General features: G+C 36.3%; 2 protein-coding genes across 2 annotated transcripts; one reads left to right on the forward strand and one right to left on the reverse strand.

Moving 5' to 3' along the window:
• Positions 1-737: 737 nt before the first annotated feature.
• LOC126720908 (fasciclin-like arabinogalactan protein 2) lies at positions 738-2,693 on the forward strand. Its single transcript, XM_050423756.1, has 2 exons — positions 738-1,322; positions 1,715-2,693. Exons 1-2 carry the CDS (start codon positions 807-809, stop codon positions 2,387-2,389), a joined length of 1,191 nt encoding a protein of 396 aa, XP_050279713.1. The 5' UTR covers positions 738-806; the 3' UTR covers positions 2,390-2,693.
• Positions 2,694-12,693: 10,000 nt separating this feature from the next.
• On the reverse strand, positions 12,694-17,312 carry LOC126720909 (glucose-6-phosphate 1-dehydrogenase, chloroplastic-like). Its single transcript, XM_050423757.1, has 10 exons — positions 16,973-17,312; positions 16,343-16,533; positions 16,128-16,222; positions 15,913-16,027; positions 14,926-15,131; positions 14,677-14,826; positions 14,430-14,550; positions 13,999-14,228; positions 13,692-13,892; positions 12,694-13,211 (listed from the first exon to the last, which is right to left on the reverse strand). The coding sequence occupies exons 1-10, from the start codon at positions 17,175-17,177 to the stop codon at positions 12,962-12,964; spliced, it is 1,764 nt and encodes a 587-aa protein (XP_050279714.1). The 5' UTR covers positions 17,178-17,312; the 3' UTR covers positions 12,694-12,961.
• Positions 17,313-18,904: the final 1,592 nt, after the last annotated feature.

Raw genomic sequence — 18,904 nt, forward strand, 5'->3', positions numbered from 1 at the left:
AAGCCTGGATTTATCTACCCATCATTATAACAGTGGCTAGAGTTATGAAATTGTTCCTTTGGTGGGTGATATTTTTCTATATCGTACGCACATGGCTTCCTTTTGGCTTTATTTCCAATGGGATTGCAAGAAATTATTCTGTCCCCATTCCTCTCTTCATTCAATGAAGTATGTGTGTGATTGTGTTCCTTACTCCTTACTTTCACTATTCCTCAACTCAATATTAAACATTTATTTGAATTTTGAATTATAATAATAAGAAAATCTTAAGGCAATGTTGCCTCTAACCAAATTCGAATGTGAAACTAATTTATGTTCTCACCAAGTTAGAAGAAATTCCAGTCATGGCCGGTTGATGCCATGTCTAATTTGGTTTGAAAACAACGTTTTGCCAATCGATTTGGAGAAAACTTGAATCAAGTGGAAGAAGCATGGCAAACATGTGTTGAAGGAGCAATTTTGTCAATAAAATAGTAAAATCTATTACATCCCAAATTACTAATTAAAAATGACCAGTAGGTATCTAGATTATTAGATGGGTTTCATGCTTCCAAATATAAAAATGTTTTTCAAATGTTATATTCATCTAAACCATCATATATGAGACATGTTTTTCAAACTATATCCCTCTCATCAGTGCCCCATAAGGTACCCCATTATGGACCCCATCCAACCTAATGCCAAGCTAGCACAATCATACAAGAATTTTGGTCCCATGCTCAATTACTTAAGTCACAACACTTTCTTCCTCCTTCACACTCCAATTCTAGACTTCTCTTCTCTCCTCTGCCTCTTTCACCATCACAATGAGGCAATCACCAGCACTCACCTCCATATTCGCAATCCCTCTCTTGCTATTATTCCTATTCCCCTCTAGCAATGCACACAATATCACCCAAATACTTGCCCAACACCCCGAGTTCTCGACCTTCAATCACTATCTCACCATCACCCACCTCGCCTCTGAGATAAACCGCCGCCTCACCATCACTGTCCTCGCCGTGGACAATGCTGCCATGTCATCCCTCCTCTCCAAACACCTCTCTGTCTACACCATTAAGAACGTGCTCTCCCTCCATGTCCTTGTCGATTACTTTGGTTCCAAGAAACTCCACCAAATCACAAATGGTTCTGCCTTGACTTCCTCCATGTTCCAGGCCACAGGCTCAGCCGCTGGTTCCTCAGGCTACGTGAATGTCACCGACCTTAAAGGTGGTAAAGTTGGGTTTGGTGCTGAAGATAGTAATGGCAATCTTGATGCTGTCTATGTGAAGTCCGTGAAGGAGATTCCTTACAATATCTCCGTCTTACAAATCAGTCAGGTACACATTAATTAATTAGTAGTAACAATAATTTGCAATTTTTTTTTCCAAAATTGCAAAAGGCAGTAAGCAAATCAATAAAGTAATTTTAGAAATTGTTAATTCTAAAGAATATTTTGAGTATTTGACTAGAACAAAACAAGGATGGATTCTTAGATAACTGAAAATAGCCTCATAAATTTGTTTCTGATAGCAAGTTTTAGAAAATCAACTCATAGATATATAAATTCAAGTATTATACATCACATATACTTTTTTGCCATGAGTAAATATTAGTGCACACAGTATATTTTGTAAACTAAATACATCACATATACCAAATATATTGATTCTTTACCATAAAAAAAAATTATATAATTATACTAATAAGAATTTGTAAATGGAAATTGTAGGTATTAACTTCCACTGAAGCTGAAGCACCAACACCAGGTCCAGGCCAGCTGAATTTAACGGCTATATTGTCCAAGCAAGGCTGCAAAGCATTTGCCGACTTATTAATAGCTTCAGGAGCCGACACAACATTCCAGGAAAACATTGACGGAGGTTTAACAGTTTTTTGCCCAACCGACACTGTTATTAACGGCTTCATGCCTAAGTACAAGAATTTAACAGCACCACAAAAGATATCATTACTGTTATATCACGGAATTCCTGTGTACCAGTCTATACAAATGTTGAAGTCAAATAACGGAATCATAAACACGTTAGCAACTGACGGAGCTAACAAATATGACTTTAACATCCAAAATGACGGCGAGGAGGTTACGTTGAAGACGAAGGTTGTAACGGCAAAATTAACGGGGACGTTAAAGGATGAAGAGCCGTTAGTGGTTTATAAGGTTGATAAGGTATTGTTGCCTAGAGAGTTGTTTAAGGTTGCACCAACAACAAAGGCTGAGGCACCTAAGGCCGCCAAAGAGGCCGCCGCAGCAACACCGGCAGCCGATTCGCCTGAGGGTGATGATGTGGGGAATCAGACGGCTGATAACAATGGGGCTAGTGGATTGGACGGTGGGAGATTGATCATGGTGATTTTGAGTTTTTGTGTGGGGTTTTTGGCTCTATGATTAGTGGACTAGTGGTGTAACGTTAATATCACATGAGTGTGACACCCTGGCGCTACATAAAAAGTTCCATTGCTATACAGCTTTCATCGTGAGAGATTTGATTTTTTTTTTTTTTTTTGGGTACTTTTAATATTACATTTTAATTATGGAAAAAAAGAAAAAAAGAAAAAAGAAAAGAAATAACGAGCCCCATTTGCTCGGGCCCTTTCATAATTTATTTGATTTGTCTTGATGTATATCATGTGTTGTATAGTGCCATTCAGTTGTCATGTCTATGTGATCTGTAAAGAGCACAAAATTTCTAGTTGCGGTGTGTATTTTATTGTTGCTTTTTTTAAATACTATTAGTATGACATAAAATATAAGATCATTGTCGTGTACGTTTTCAGATTTATGGTAAATGCCAAGACAAATTTATGATTTGGAAATGTGTTCCAATCGTGAACATGATGATGATACGAAATGGTGACACAGGTCATTCCTAAGTCATTACTGTACTAATACAACATTAGTAATGGGCTTAAGTTGCGTTTCAAGCTTTGCAAATGGTGTGAACATATGTTATGTGAATGTTCTCTTGGGTTTTCCTTGGAAGCATAACTTAATATCAAGATAAATATATGAACAAGAAAATAAATGAGACAGATAAAGAGAAAGTGTACGGGAAGATAAGAAAAATAGAGCAAATGAGACAGAGAATGCGAGAGAATTAACGTTGTTTGGCAGTAGAAGTGTACGTCCATAATGGGAAGTCTTCCATAGTTACATTTTTACTAGTAAGCTCTGTGTATGACATGCAATAAAATCATTCAATGGTATATATAGTAAGCTAACGTTGAATCACACTACTTACACTATAAGTAGGATTAGAATTACTTGTAGTAATTAAGTCTTAATACAATAAACCGACATATGATATATTATAAACTTTAGCCTTTCACCCAGATTGGTCCTGATATCTCTAACAAATTGAATGAAAATGATAGGCTTATCTAAATGCTAGATGTATGTGGTGATCGAGGCTTGATGTTACCGAAGACGGTGCAAATCATACCTATGGAGACTACTTAGAGGTGTGATCTGCAAAACTAGGCCAAAAGTTGTAGTGAAACATGACCTAAAAAGAAAGCTAATTAAGGCTATTGACTAGAGAAGCAGTCTGAGTAATACCAATTGTTGATGATCATTTTTGGAAGCCCAGCAATATGGGCAAAAAAGAGTTAATAAGTGGATAGGAAAAACCATTAACTCCAAATGGCAGGAATAATGAATTGCAGGTCCATGAAATAAACAAATGGGCCATGAAGAAGTAGACGGGCCTAAAGGGGCCCCGAAAAGAGAGAAAAAGCAAACTTATTGACAGTATGTGATGTAGAAAAGTGAGAATGGGTCACAGCAGGCCCGAAGTAATGAAAGTAAAGAAAGTAAGGGGTTGATAGAAAGTTCATGAACCCCAAGGATGAAAGATAAGGTAATTGGGCTAGGAAAGCTAAAAGGAGTTAGTAAAAGCCCATGCGAATGCAGAGCTAGGAAAAAGACCAAAAGGGCCCAAGGAAAGTAAATGGGCCAAGGATGCCCAACGTAACCAAAAAGGCTTAAATGACTATATTGAGTCATTGAGGGAAGAATAAGCAACAAGCCCAAAGAGGCCCAGCAGGCTTAGGTCAAATAACGCCATGGCAGGAATGGCAGAGCAGTACGACAAGACACACAAAGATTGTAGAAAAGAACAAGAGAGTGGGCCGAAGGAGGAAAAGCCCACGGCCAAGCAAAAGCCTAGCCTTGAAAGGAGCAAGCTTTAAAGAATGAGAAGCCAGAAAATGGTTCACACCATAAGAAGCCAAGGATGGGCGGCAGGATGTGCAGACAAGTCTCCAGACCACGGCGAATGCGTGAGTAGCAGGCAAATTTCGGATATACATGGAAGTGAAGCACGCGCAAGGCCCAGATATCACCAGCCTGTACCCAGCTAATACAAGAGGTGGTGAGGTCATGGATCAGAGGTGAAAGGGCATGGTTTGGCAGTGGAGAGAGGGGAAAACCTATTCTGGGGTTTCTGCTCGGGCTCTTTTGGGGGATACGTCCTGCTGGGATGACATACCACCTAAAGGAAGCAAGGATGAGCTAGGACTACTAGGTGCAAGCCATGAGGGATAGGAAGAGAGAGAAAGCTCTCACACTGTAGCACGGCAGGTAAACGAACAAAATAGCCTTCTTTGTCTGGTGCCACGACCGGCATAAGTGGTGGTGGCTAGCAAACCAATAAGTGGTCAGTAAGGATACCCAGACCAGACAAAGGTTGTTAAAAGTTAAAATAGTAAAATTTAGTCATGGTAGGCACTATAAAAAGGGGCTTTTCCATGCACAGTAGAGAGGGGAGAGACGGTTAGGGGATCACAATCACAAAAACACTGTAATAGCAACCTCCAAGGGAGTATCACAACAAAATAAAAAAACACGGAGAAAGAAAAGGAAGAAAAAAAAAGAAAGAAAGGAAAAACTAGGAAGGATAGAGAATAGAGAGTATAGAACGGCAGGCATGCATCAATAGGTTGATCTCTTCTCTCCCTCTAGAGCCCTGCTCTCTATCAAAAAAAGACAGAGGATCCCTATTAAACATAAACCATTTAGGCCCATTCCCAGCAATTAATTTCTTTCCCCTAGGAGATTAATCGCATTGAGGAAGTGGTTTACCTTTTTGGTTTCAGCTCCACAACATTATTTGGCATGGTAGACTGATTTTCCCCTCTTTTACTCAATAACCCCATTGTTATTATTCATCATTTATTTCTCTACTTTCGCTCTACGGGTTGCCTCTTGTTTCTCCCTTTTATTCATTTTGTCTACCATTTCTTGTATTGTCTTTATCATATTTGCCTGTCATAACTTACTTGCAGCAATTTTGCCTGCCATGGGCCTGTGACCAAAGCCTAGCAAACAAGGCATAGTTTGTGCACAAGTCGAACCAAAGTGAGTTGCAGTTGGACCGGTCCTAACTCCTTACTTAGAACATTTAGACCTAATACCGCAGGAGGCAGCCCAGCCCAACCCAACATTGTAAAAAGGACCCACTACACCAATTAAGATAATATAGACATGCTAGTTAATTTATGTATGAAAATGAGTTTGGGGTGTGGCTTGTATATGGGTGGGGATGTGCTCTGTAGGCTGTGTTGGTCATACTTGGAGGTGGCATTGGTATAGGGCAGTTACTTGACAAGGGATCCGGATCCTCTCCATTTCCCTTTGAAATGGAGAGTGTCCAGTTCACGGATATGATCATTTTGAAAACTATTAAGGGTAAAAAATGTGCCATGTCATAACTTAACCCAAATCACACTTAACTATGGTTAAACACTTAAACTAGAGGCTCTTTAACTCAATCAGACAAACCACAGTTTCTCTCTCACCAAATCCATCTGAATATTTCAAACTCTCTTTCTCACTCTCTTCTCCAAGGTTTGACTTTCTCTCTCGCTCTGTCGTCACGGTGCCACCAATACCACCTACGCCAAGGCTACGATTTGATCAAGCTTTTAACTCAGCTCCTCACTTAGTTCTTTGCTCACCACACATATTGAAATCCCTAACCCACAAACTCAGCTCCTTGCTCTCATGGATTCAAGTTCGATCCCTCACCCACGAACTTAGCTCCTCGCTCACCTCACACTATGAGTTTCCAAATTTCTGGGTAAGTTTCTAGGTTTTTAAATTTCTTTGTAAAGTTTTTAAATTTCTTTTCAATTTTTGGGTTTCTGAGTACTTTTGTTCTTCACTTGAAGCTTATCAAGTTTACTAAAATTGTCTCCTACAATTGCTGGGTTACTTAGCTTTCTCTTGGCAATGGTGCTCCTGATTTCTTTTCAAGCATCGTCTCGTTTATGGGTGAAGGTACATGTGATGTTGGCCTTAATACAATACTAGGTGGTGCTTCTTTTGTAACGTGTGTTGTGGTTGGAATCATAAGCATTTCAAGGGGCCGAAGAGTGGTTCGAGTACACAAGTTTGCCTTTATTAGAGATGTTTGTTTTTTACTTTTGGTTCTTGTGTTTTTGCTTGTTATATTGATTCAAGAGGAAATTGATCTGTGGAGTGCAATTGGTTTTTCTTCAATGTATATTGTTTATGTGATAGCATAATGGTGCAAATGCTTTTTAGTTTTGGAAGATCAGAGAGCACAAGGGTTTTTATTTTATAGCTATTTTCTTTAGTGGGTCTTTTTTAGTTTCAAGGATTTTAGTATTTTGCTAATACAAGTATTGGATTGGCTGTGACCAGATTTTGCTCATACTATTTGTTGTTGTTTTTCATGATTTTGGTTGAAGAGGCAACGGAGCAGAGGCTACATGAAGTGAGAGAAGATGTTGTTCATTTGCCTGGGGCTATCTCTAGTGATAAGTGGGATGCTACTTTGCTTGATGCTTCTTTTGGTTGGCTAAATAGGTGCGGGGGAAATGGGTCATTAGGTGGGTAGGTATTAGTGGGAAAAGGCCATAATTTTGGTGTATGTTGGTAGGTTTTGGCAGAATGTTTGTGTTGGTATGTATTAGTGGGAAAATGTCTGAATTTTGGTGTAATTCTCTCTGTAATTCGAGACTTTAGCAATGGAACATGGTCTTTTTAATTAATCTATGACTTGTATACCAATTTATTGTATTGTTGTGAAGTGTTTGTGCCTTGTATGCACTCAACATCAAAGCAGTTTGAACAGTACCTTAAAAGGCTTGTTTGTGATACTATTAGGAACCATAAAAAAGAAGCAGATTAACTCCTCAGCTGTATGCATACAACATAAAAACTCAAAAAATATTCAAGTAAATGGTCTTTTAAATGGTGCTCCACTGTACCCAAACAATGTGCAGTCTAACTTGTTCTACAACCTGTAAAATGTGAATGGTTTAAATGTACTATTTTAGACAGCAATTTGAGACTGTAGAAACATCATGTGTCTACCAAGCAACAAAATGGAACCTAAACCATTAATACACTCAAACTAAATATGCAGGTTGACTATATAATACACTCAAAAATAAAAGAAGCTTGATCCAAAAGAGATGGTACAATCTGCACAGGTTGACTATATAATATGAAGAATGCTTTCAATGGGAGAAAGGGCAAATACTAATGAACATAGAAACACAGCATCACTTGTAAATATTAATGATCACTAATTAACACCAATAACAGTTTTTGGTGTACCACAATAATTACAAAATATATTGCAATATACATTATATTCACTGATGGCAACTAGATTGCAATAAGGCAAGATGGCAACTAGATTACTTTATTGCAAAATACATTATATTCACTGATGGCATTGGGTACTTGCCTTAGAAACATATGCTAAAAGTTTGGCTTATTTATATAATTTTTTTCCCCAAACAGCAACACTTGCATATAAAAACAACTCCTGCCTAGACAAAAACTGAACACTATCTACAGCAAAGAAGGAAACTGGTCCATTCCTAATACATCCGAAACCTTCTACAGAAAACAACAACTATGTAGAAATACAAACAATAATTATGCAGAAACATTAATTATGCAGAAATTACAAACAGTAATTATGTAGAAACACAAACAGTAATTATGCAGAAATTACAATCTACGGAATGTTCAATTTGTAGAAACAGTAATTATGTAGAAAAACATAAAAATTTCTACAGCAACAAATAATTATGCAGAAATTAACACCATGCAGAGATACATCAGACATACAGATCACTGTCAGTTGGTAACAAAAGGAAATTTATGGATCATCATAACTTCAATCTTAAAGTAAGAAAATTACAAAACTAGAACACTTGGTCACAAATGTGACTAAGTTTGAACATTTGAATGTGACCAAATGTGACTAAGTTTTGGACCATCAAAACTTCAGTCCTAAACTAGGAAAATTACAAAACAAGAGCACTTAATTTCAACATGTGTCATAGATTATAAAACATGATCCTAAACTAGAAAAATGGCTTGACTTTGTGAACCATCTCATTCCATCCACTTGTAACACTTTCTTGAGTTAAGGGACCTCCACTTGCAACACTTCCTTGAGTTAAGAGACCTCCTGCACCACTAATTTTGTCGTTGGAGCCTATAACACTTGATATACTCTCTAAATGTGATGCTAATGCAACACTTGCTGATGAGCTTCCTTGATATGATGAAGAACTTGTAGATGCCATATTCATTATAAAAATCATATGCAATCTCATCTGCTTCAAATTCCATCCCTTTAAATGGGGTAGATTCCATAGGCACATTAGAAGGAACATGTATTCCCATCATTATCCCTAGAAAAAAATTGACCATAAATTTATTATAACTTTCACCTATCATTTGTTTTCAAAACAGAGATGATGTAAAAAAATGAGATAGAGTAAAAATGAAAGAGTCATTGGAAGCAAGGGAAAATTTAGCTGTTGAATGCGCAGTAGAGTTACGGCATCTACTAATCCAACTAAAATTGCAAGAAACAAAAGACATAGCCAAGTCTTGAATGTCAGCAATCAAATGGGAAATAGACCAGGCAGGACAGGGACCATTGGTGTGGATAGACCAGGCAATCAAATATGCCATATACTAATAAAGATTCAATCTTTATCTCAAAAAATTAAAAATAAAAGTTTAGATAGACTCTAACTTGCATCCAGCCATCAAAACAACAATATAAACTCACCAAGACAACAATATAAATGCAGTAAAAATGAGATGGACTCCAAGAATCATCCAGCCATTATAAAGATTCAATCTTTATCTCAAAAAATTAAAAATAAAAATTCAGATAGACTCTAACTTGCATCTAACCACCAAAACAACAATATAAACTCACCAAACCAACAATATAAATGCAGAAAAATGATCAAACATCAAATAAGATAAGCATAAACAAGTTTTACGGATATACCTTTGTTTTGGCAAGATAGAAATAGAGATGTGCTCTGAACTTGTTCTCAGAACCTGCTGTGAAGTTTTTTTTTTTTGGATAAAATTTGTGAAACTTTGAACGTGCACGGATATACCTATGTTTCACTTTTCCCTCCTAAAAGGGTTTTTTTTTTTTTTTTTTTTTTTTTTTTTTTTTTTTTTTTCTAGTAGAATTTGTCCGGTTGAGTTAAACAACCCTCTAGTTTAAGTGTTTAACCCCAGTTAAGTGTGTGTTTACATTTTAATTGACGTGGCACGTTTTTTTTTTTTTTACTTTTGATAGTTTTCAAAATGATCCTATCCGTGAACTAGAGACTCTCCATTTCAAAGGGAAATGGAGAGGATCCAAATCCTTTGGCAAGTAAACAGTATGAGTAAGGGAAAAAGTGTCTACAATGAGGGAAACAATGCATTTTATGTAATTGAATGGATATTTAAAGCCATAGTGATTGATTTAGGTTAAGGTAGATTTTTTGTAATATTTTTTTTTCTTTCTTTTGTACTTTGTAGTAAAGTAATAAAGGTTTGAAGCGCTCTCCAGGCATTTTTGGGTTATGCTATGCATTCTTGATTCATATAAATTAGTTAGGAGTTTTCCTTAGTATTTGTTTTAGGTTGTTCATTGAGACTAAGGTTGCATTTGTTTCGGTTGAAAATGAATTTGAGAAAATATTTTACACCCTGATGTGTGTTTGGTTGTACATGTAAAATTTGGTCAAACTGAAAACCATTTCATTGACCGTAAAATTCAGTCCCTAAAACCGTAAAATCAATTCCACATTTGATTTACCTTCAAACTTAGTTTTACAGACTGAAAATCTGAAGAGAGACTGAGCGAGAGAGAGAGAGAGAGAGCTCAAAGAGAAAACCCAAAGAAGACCGGAAATCACTCATGCCAAGCCCAAGCTGAGTAAGGAGAGGGTACTGCCGATGATGCCTAGAACCACCCTTCGACACACGGCCCTGCCGTCACATGCAAGCCACTCCGCCGACCTATCCTTTGTCCTCGTCCTCCACTAACCCATCGTCGTCCGAACCAACCCATACCTTCATCTCGTTCTCGTCGCCCCTGAAGCTCGTCATCAATGCCAAACGCAGATCAGAGCCTTGTATCTCGTTCTCGTTGTCGCCACTCTGTAGCTCGTCTCCTCCACCTCTCTCAATCTTGTCGTCGCTGCCCTCTAGATGACCGATCTCTTCATCACCACCTCTAGATCAACCCCCCCCCCCCCCGACCCGATTTCAACCAAGTTTCTCGATCTACCTCTCTCTTTCCCTCAATCTCTTACTCTTTCTTCCTCCCCCTCTCTGTTTGACCGAGTTTGAAAGTTAATGGTTTTATTTTGATTTTTATTTCTTTAAAAAGTTTATATCTTGTAATTTTATATTATAAAATTTGTTTGAAAGCTGAGAAAATGGCTAAGAAAATGTGAGAAACTAGTAGAAAATTTGCATTTTCCAAAATGTTACCAAACACTTGAAAAATTTTCTAATACAATTTTCAAAAATGCAACCAAACACTAGAAAATATTTTCCTTTCCCAAAGATATTTTCACCTGAAAATATTTTACACTCGGAAAATAATTTACATATTGCCCAACACAGCCTAAGTAAATTTAGCATGAAAATCTGCCCAATAGCAAGATCAACATCCATTGAACGTTTTCCACAATGACAAACAATCCAACCACTTGGTCTATTTTGTTAGAGATATATTAGACATATTAATCCAATATAATAGGCCCAAGCCCATTCCTACTTGTACTAGTAGTTTAGGGTTTAATCATTTATATATACTTATTTTAGAGTTCATTGTAATACAGGTTATTGTACAACACTCTTACATAATAAAGATGTAACCCTTAAGGATTTCCTCCTTGGACGTAGGCGGACAAGGCTAAATCACGTAACCCTTATGTTCTCAATATTCTTATTTTATGCTTCCCCTTCCGCATCCACTTTAGCATATACAACATGGTATAACACATCACGTTGCTTATATATATTTAACATGGTATCAAAGCCAAACTTTGTTCATGGCATCAAAAAAACATCTTTACACAGTAAAGAAGATTCATACATGTATAGCACAGATCCACAGTATCCCTGCTTGTTTTTAGATCTGAACCCCATTGCATCACACAACTTCCACAAATTACTGTCGCTATCTTGCCGCCATGTCTTAAATCACAGCCCAAGCAATTCGTGCCTCCCCTTTCAAATTTGTGCAAATTAAGGCTTCGCCTAATGAAATCAACACCACAAACATGCTCCACGGCCTCCCGCAGCCAAAACCTAAGAACTTAGTCTCCATTGGCAGTTGCATGCACCACCAGGCGTGGAAAAAGGCTCTGACTTCTCCTCCCACGTGCCGCCAAAATTCTCAACTCCTAGATAGGATTATGGTCACACGTGCTGCTTTATCAGTCTTGTTGTCTCCCGATTTGCAAAATTGTGAAATTTTGCTACCATCCTCTGTCACACGCGCCTACACGCACCATTTGGAGGTCCTATCATGCGCCGTCCCCGTCAAGTGCCGTGCATATGCCGAAGAACTATGTCAGCATTCTTCTGACATCATCCATGACATCATCTATTGACGTTAGCAAGAGCCATGCAAGCCCTAGCCATATTAGCCCTAGTCCATGTTAATGGCATGTTATCATGATGACATCAACAGCTCTACAGCTCAATCCGTGACCTGACCCAGAACCAACCTGGACTGTGTAGACCGTCGACTAACAGTTGACCCTTGACCGTCTTGATCAGTTGACTTTGACTTTTGTTGACTTTGACTTTTGTGTTAACCTTTGACCAAAAGTTAAAATTTTCGAAAGGGCCTATCTTGCTCAATTTTTTGCGTAGATTCCGATTTTGGACTTTTTTTTTCTTCATTTGAAGCACCAAAATTGGTCAATTGGCACATTCTTCATCATGGTTTATTCAAAGGCATTCTTCAAGGCATCTTCATGATATCTTCTCATGCTTATCCAACCTTAAGCATTCATCGAGCTTCCGCCTTGAGTTTGAGGGAGGGTGTTAGAGATATATTAGACATATTAGTCCAATGTAATAGGCCCAAGCTCACTCCTACTTGTACTAGTAGTCTAGGATTTAGTCTCCTATATATACTTATGTTAGGGTTTATTGTAACACAGGTTATTGTACTACACTCTTACATAATAAAGAAGTAGTTCTTAAGGGATTCTTCCATGGATGTAAGCCGACAAGGCCGAACCACGTAACCCTCGTGTTCTCAGTATTCCTATTTTATGCTTCCCCTTTCACATCCACTTTAGCATATACAATATAGTATAACGCATCGCGTTGCTTATATATATTTAACACATCTCAAAGAAAGAAAATCACATAAAAAATGATAATACTAATTCATGAATTTCATTTTATTACAATTGTTTGTTACTTGTACATATACATGTTGCAGAATCCAAACTTACATTCCCTTTATTTAATTTGTACATTATAAATTAACTGAGACCGACACATTATACATAGAAAATATATATATATATATATATATGAAAGAAATGAGTTTTGAATACTTTTGAACAATTATCATCATCATCATCATCATCATCATCATCAAAATACTAATCCTCGCATGCTAAAGACCCCATCTATTGATTAATCCTCGTAACCAAAATCACCCCAGCGAATATTGTGCTGTGCAGCAAGATAATGCACTCCAACTGGCCCTCCACTACCATATGTGTAGAGCTCTGGAGCAACCTTCTTCTCTTCTAATTCCTTCAACAATGGTGTGAGTACTTGCCAAGCTGCATCTAGTTCATCACTTCTAATGAACAACCGTCGCTCCCCTTCTATTGCATCGATGAGCAGCCTCTCATATGCATCTGATATTTCTCTTGGATACCTTAACAAACCAAATCTTATCATTAGCAGCTCATAATTGAAAGGAAGTAGTAGAAAAGAAAACATTGTGTGATAGAAGTGCAGTAGTGTCCGCATGCCACTCATTATATCTCTAGTTAGTTACTTGCTCATAATTGTAGTCAGGTTATGAAAGTACTCACATGATTGGCAAAAATTCTTTCATCAATTGATGGGTGTGACTTATGTACTTATAATTAGTTTCTAATGGCTAGTATCAGATTCTTTTCCAAGCCAATCAAATCAAGATGATATTTTGTGATGAAGTACTTCTAATTTAGAATTGATTACTTTACACTCCACCAAAAGAACTAGAGATAAAAGATATCCTCAAAAAGAGCCAGCTAAACTCAGCCTTAGTGGAAAGTGCAACAGCAAATTTCCATGATACCCTATCTGCATTATATAAAAACATATTACAGATTTCTATCTAAAGTCAGTTGTATTTTGTTGTAGTTTATACCTGGCTTTATAAAGCAGGTTAAGTTCACTACGATCCAATCTCATTCCAAGACCGGGGACCTTATTGTTGATCTTCAGATATATAGCTTCATCAGGTTGTATGCGAATCACAAGCTCATTTGTAGCATTATCTAAATCAGTTCCAGACTTGTGATTGTACAAGTTACCTGGAACATGCCTGAATTGAACTCTGATTTCTGTTCTGGAATTTCAATGCAACAAGAATTTTGATCATTTTATCACTTTCAATGTTATACTACTGCTCAACAAAGAAATGATCTTCATGGACATGAGCATTATTTACCTACCGCTTTGAATGGAGAGCCTTCCCAGCTATCATCAGGAATGGAACCCCATCCCATTGAGCATTATTGATAAAGAGAGTGGCTGCTGCAAATGTTGGTGTAAGGCTATTGTTTGATACAGTCATGTCATCAGTATAGGAAGGATATGATGTATTGCCATCACAATCACCCTTATATTGACCTATAACCACATCTTCCAGCTGAACTGGCTTCACAGATCGTAAAACCTTAACCTGATTCAAGGCCATGCACATAATATTAGTCACAAGAGTATGATCATATAATGGACTGCATTTTTGCTTTAAAGGGTCAATTTTATTTAATTGATAATTAATTAAAAGCTGTGGAATATGTTAAAAACATTAGTCATGGGATTTATCGGTTGTGTTGATACTGATACACAGTAAAGATCATTTAAATGATATGTTCAGTACCTTCTCATTCCTAATGTCCTCCGCATCTAAGCTGACAGGTGTGTCCATTGCAAATAGTGCAAGTATTTGTAGGAGATGGTTTTGCATTATATCCCGGATGATACCATAGTTATCAAAGTACCTGTACGAAAAACTAGTGCATTGAGGCAATATTTGTATCTATAACTATAAGAGAGAAATTCTGGGGATGTACCAAAAGGAATGAAATAATTTGAGTAGAATAGAAAAAAGAAGATACTGAACTAACCTGCCTCGTCCCTCTGTCCCAAAATCTTCAGAAAAAATCAGCTGTACATTGCGAATGTAGTTTCTTGACCATAAAGGCTGAAAAACTAGATTTGAAAAGCGAAGCACCAAGAGATTTTCCACTAGCTCCTCGCCCAAGTGATGGTCAATTCTGTAAAAAAGATTAGCAAGGTTGAAGATCTGTGTATGCACACATGGATGAGTGGCTTGAAATCTGTCTCAAGGAACCAAAATGCATAGAATTACATACCTGAATATTTGGTCCTCACTTAAATATTGTTTTAAGCCTCTGGTCAGCTCCCTGGATGACTCTGTGTCACGACCAAATGGCTTTTCAACAATGACTCGAGTCCACCCATTTTCTGAAGAAGCACGATGTTTGGCGCATCTTGCCACATCCACGAACATGTTTGGTGGAATTGCTAAGTAAAACAACCTATTCGAAAGTCTTCCAGCCTAAAAGAAGCCAAGTTATTGACTTTAGAGACATACAATTGCTAAAAACATTATTCTCTATTGCTATCAACTCCTTGTAGTTAAAGGAACTCAAGGATCAATTTAGTAGGGGGAAAAATTGGAAGTCCAAATCTTGAAATATGAATTAGAGTATTAGTAATATGTATATTGGTGTCTGATATGCATTTTTCTCTTTATGATGTCCAATTGCAATACCTTATAGGGATGTAGAACCATGCATATCAATGAAGTATTTTTTTTTCATATAACGCCTATGAAGCTGGAGCTATACTGCTTGCTTTTGCACTTCTATGGCCAAAACTTTCTCATAATAGTCCAAATTGACTTCATGGAGTATAAATTAATATTAATTCATTCCTAGTAATCAACAACAGAGACAATTGAAGAAAAGGACTACACAGCATCATGAAGGAATCCTGCAGCTTCAAGACTAAACAAAATAATAACTCCTCGTTGTCTCATTGCCATAGTTTGTGATTGACATGCACTATTGTGACAAAGAGAATTAGTATTTTTCAGCCAAATTTTAATTAATTTCCATGGATTCATCACATGCCATAGCTGTGGAAAACTGATACATCTTATATTATAGCCTAATTGTCTTTAGTTTCAGTAGGTACATGGTTGCAACTAAAGCTTCGAAAACCATAATGAGGATACTTGCAACTATATATATATATATATATTGTTACAGTTGGCAGGGAAGTCATTGAAGATAGAATCTTATATATATTAATTTCTATAAAGCATGCATTAATACCTCTTTTCCTTTCAGCTTGTTGTTTAATTCCAAGAAATGCTCCTCAGAACTATATTGACCGGATTGGTAAAAACACCGTTTTAAGAATGCATCCATCTTCTCATTACAATTTTCCCTGTACCATCAAATTAGAGTCATCAGCATAAAATAGACAACTTAATTGGGTTAAACATATCATATGAAGATCATTTCACAAGAAAGGAGAGGGGGGGCACCTCTTGTCAACTCTGCAAGTCAGAGTTTTGCTGATCATATTCCTCAGCTCCTCATCAGTCATTATACTCCGTGCATAACCAAAAATTGTAAAATTCTGCATAGTAGTTAAAGGGGTAAAAAAGAAAGAAAAAAGAAATGATCAATAACAAAGTGAATTACGCTAAGACATTTTTAGAAGCAGTTAGGAAAGTATCATAGTATCATAGAATCAAACCTCAGGCAAACGATCTTCATTAAAAAGAGCAAATAGTGCAGGGAAGATCTTCCTCCTAGCAAGATCCCCTGAAGCCCCAACAACAACAATGCTGAGAGTAGACTCTTCTTTCACTGTTTCTAAGAAAGGAATGTAGTGTTCTTGCACTGGATTCACAACACGTTCTGTAGCTAGAGAATTCGCAGGTGCACCTACTCCATAAATCCACTTCAATATCAGAATTGGGACTCCAACTAACTAGAAGAAACTAGCCAATTCTCATAAGCATATAGAAAATTAATCCAATTCTCACAACCATATGTGTGTGACACACATAATTCTCATAAGCATATAGAAAATTAAGCCAATTCTCATTACTTTCCTTTTGCTTTTCCTTGAAGAGAAAAAGGAAAGTAACTAAAAAAGGAAAGCAATCAACAGTGTTATGAAAATTTAAAGGCAATTTTTTTTTTCTTTTCTAATACGACAAATGAACTTCAAAATTTTTAACCAAAAACACCAAAGAATGCCTAAATGAATTTGAAGAATTGTCCGAGACACATTGTTATTTATTTAGAAAAAATCACATGTTCCAGGACCATCATAAAGAAGCAAATTTTCAAGTTAAAAGTAGAGGTCCTAAGAACTCACCAGCCTGCAAAGAAACAGCCTTTAGTGGTTGCACGTTTGAAGCTTTCAGCTCAAACCGCTTGTTTTCATGAAAATTTGAATTGTTCTGACAAACCCAGATTCCAAAATTCTTTCTTTTTAGTATAGTCTCAGTCTCATGACAGAATGAGGAGGGTGCAATAAAGGTGGCTGAGGAAGAAGAACAAGCACTTAAGCGTATTGCCATGGTAGACAAAGAAAAAGCTTAAGAGTTGTTTCTTGATAAATTAAACCATATCGATCATGGAATCTTGATCCAAGAAATGCCAAGATAAATCTTGATCTTATATAATAGCCTTTCTAAATTGTAAAAAAAACAAACGAATAACTGTAAGTCTGAAGCCACCATTATGTCTTGTTGTCTTTATACCCTCTACCAAACCTTCGAATGGTCCAAGGTTTATGTACTTAAAACAAGTTGACCATATTCATGTTTTCTTCCTAGTCCTACTATCTATTTTGGTAACCATTATGACTTTCAGATGGGATAAGGCCGCTGCTAAACTACCCAAACTTTTTCACTTCTTAATTCCTATCCATGCTTCCCGGTCTACCTTCTCGCCCTCCAGAAACTTTGACTTTCAGATGGTTTTATCACCTTCCCCCCCAACTCCCCAGCAATTCTACTATTTTTTTTAAATTTTGATTTCTACATTGCATTGACATAACAATCACACAGTACTAACACTATGATGCTATGGAAGTAGAGCAAGTTCTTCTCTACATGACACATATAGTTCCTTCTTTCTTTTATTTTTTATTTTATTTATTCTATTTTAATTTTATGCAAGGAAAATGACATTATAAAGGGAAACCATTACTGGAGACCAAGTTAAATAAATAGATAAAAATTAAATCAAAACCATATAACTTTTAAAGTAAATCTGTAACATGATTTAACATATTTACGTTAGTCAAAACAATTTTTTTTCATCTAGTTAATCTGTAAATTGTGAACTATCTATAAATCATAATGATCAAAATTAATAATTTTTTAACTATTATCAATATTTTTTTTATTGAATATAATATAGATTAAACCATTAAGACTTAAGGGTATACTTTTAAATTATTTAATCAATTTTAAATAATTTAAATAATAAACATCATTTTACATGCCTAAATATATACAAGTCAACATAGATTTCCTTTTACTATTAAAAAAATATGAAATATATATATATATATATATATAAATAATATAAATAAACTAAGGGAAAGTCTTAATTTTCATAGATGTTCTAACCATACAATTTACCATTGACATTTCTTCTACATATAAAAGAATAAAAAAATAATGGAGGGTAAAGTATTAACTCAACTACTTGGTGATTTATTCTCTCTTGGTCCTTTCCATTAGGGATGTTGAGTTACTTTAAATAGAAGATATCATATTCAAAGTTTCTCCTTCACAAATAACAAACTTCAATCCCAACTCAACTACTTTGAAGTTGTTAGTAGATTCGATCAGTCCAATCAAAAAGAACTTCTCCTTTATGCTTTCTACCAACTACTGCTAAGCATGCTTTTTCTTCATTATCAGAATTAATTTTCAGAAAAGTGAGAACTGGGGATACCGTGAGTTGCATCATCTTCAACTGCATATTTCCAAGACATCAATTGATTAGTGTATATTTTGTTGCTTTGTCTAATTAAGAGTAAAGGATCAACTACTTCCCTTTAAGTTTATGTCAAAAATTCGATTTATTGTCATCCATATTATGTCACATGAACTTTCTAACTTCTTGTTTGTTGGGAGAGTTTTAACCTTTTCCTTTGATTGAATCACAAATCTCATTGACTCAGTTATGGAATTGAAATTCATTTCCAAGAATCTTGTGGACCAAGGAGAATTAACCCAAATAATTTTTGCAATTGGCCACTCAACTTGAAATATATAAACCAAATTGGGTT

The sequence above is a fragment of the Quercus robur genome, chromosome 4 (assembly GCF_932294415.1).
Source record: "Quercus robur chromosome 4, dhQueRobu3.1, whole genome shotgun sequence".
In the NCBI taxonomy this organism is placed as follows: domain Eukaryota; kingdom Viridiplantae; phylum Streptophyta; class Magnoliopsida; order Fagales; family Fagaceae; genus Quercus; species Quercus robur.

Coding starts and splice junctions, on each gene's coding strand:
- LOC126720909 (XM_050423757.1), bottom strand. CDS start 17,177: ATGGCAATACGCTTAAGTGCTTGTTCTTCTTCCTCAGCCACCTTTATT. Junction 15,132..15,912: donor ACAAGCTGAAAGGAAAAGAG/GTATTAATGCAT, acceptor GGCTTCTTTTAG/GCTGGAAGACTTTCGAATAG. Junction 14,551..14,676: donor GGGACAGAGGGACGAGGCAG/GTTAGTTCAGTA, acceptor TTTTTCGTACAG/GTACTTTGATAACTATGGTA.
- LOC126720908 (XM_050423756.1), top strand. CDS start 807: ATGAGGCAATCACCAGCACTCACCTCCATATTCGCAATCCCTCTCTTG. Junction 1,323..1,714: donor CCGTCTTACAAATCAGTCAG/GTACACATTAAT, acceptor TGGAAATTGTAG/GTATTAACTTCCACTGAAGC.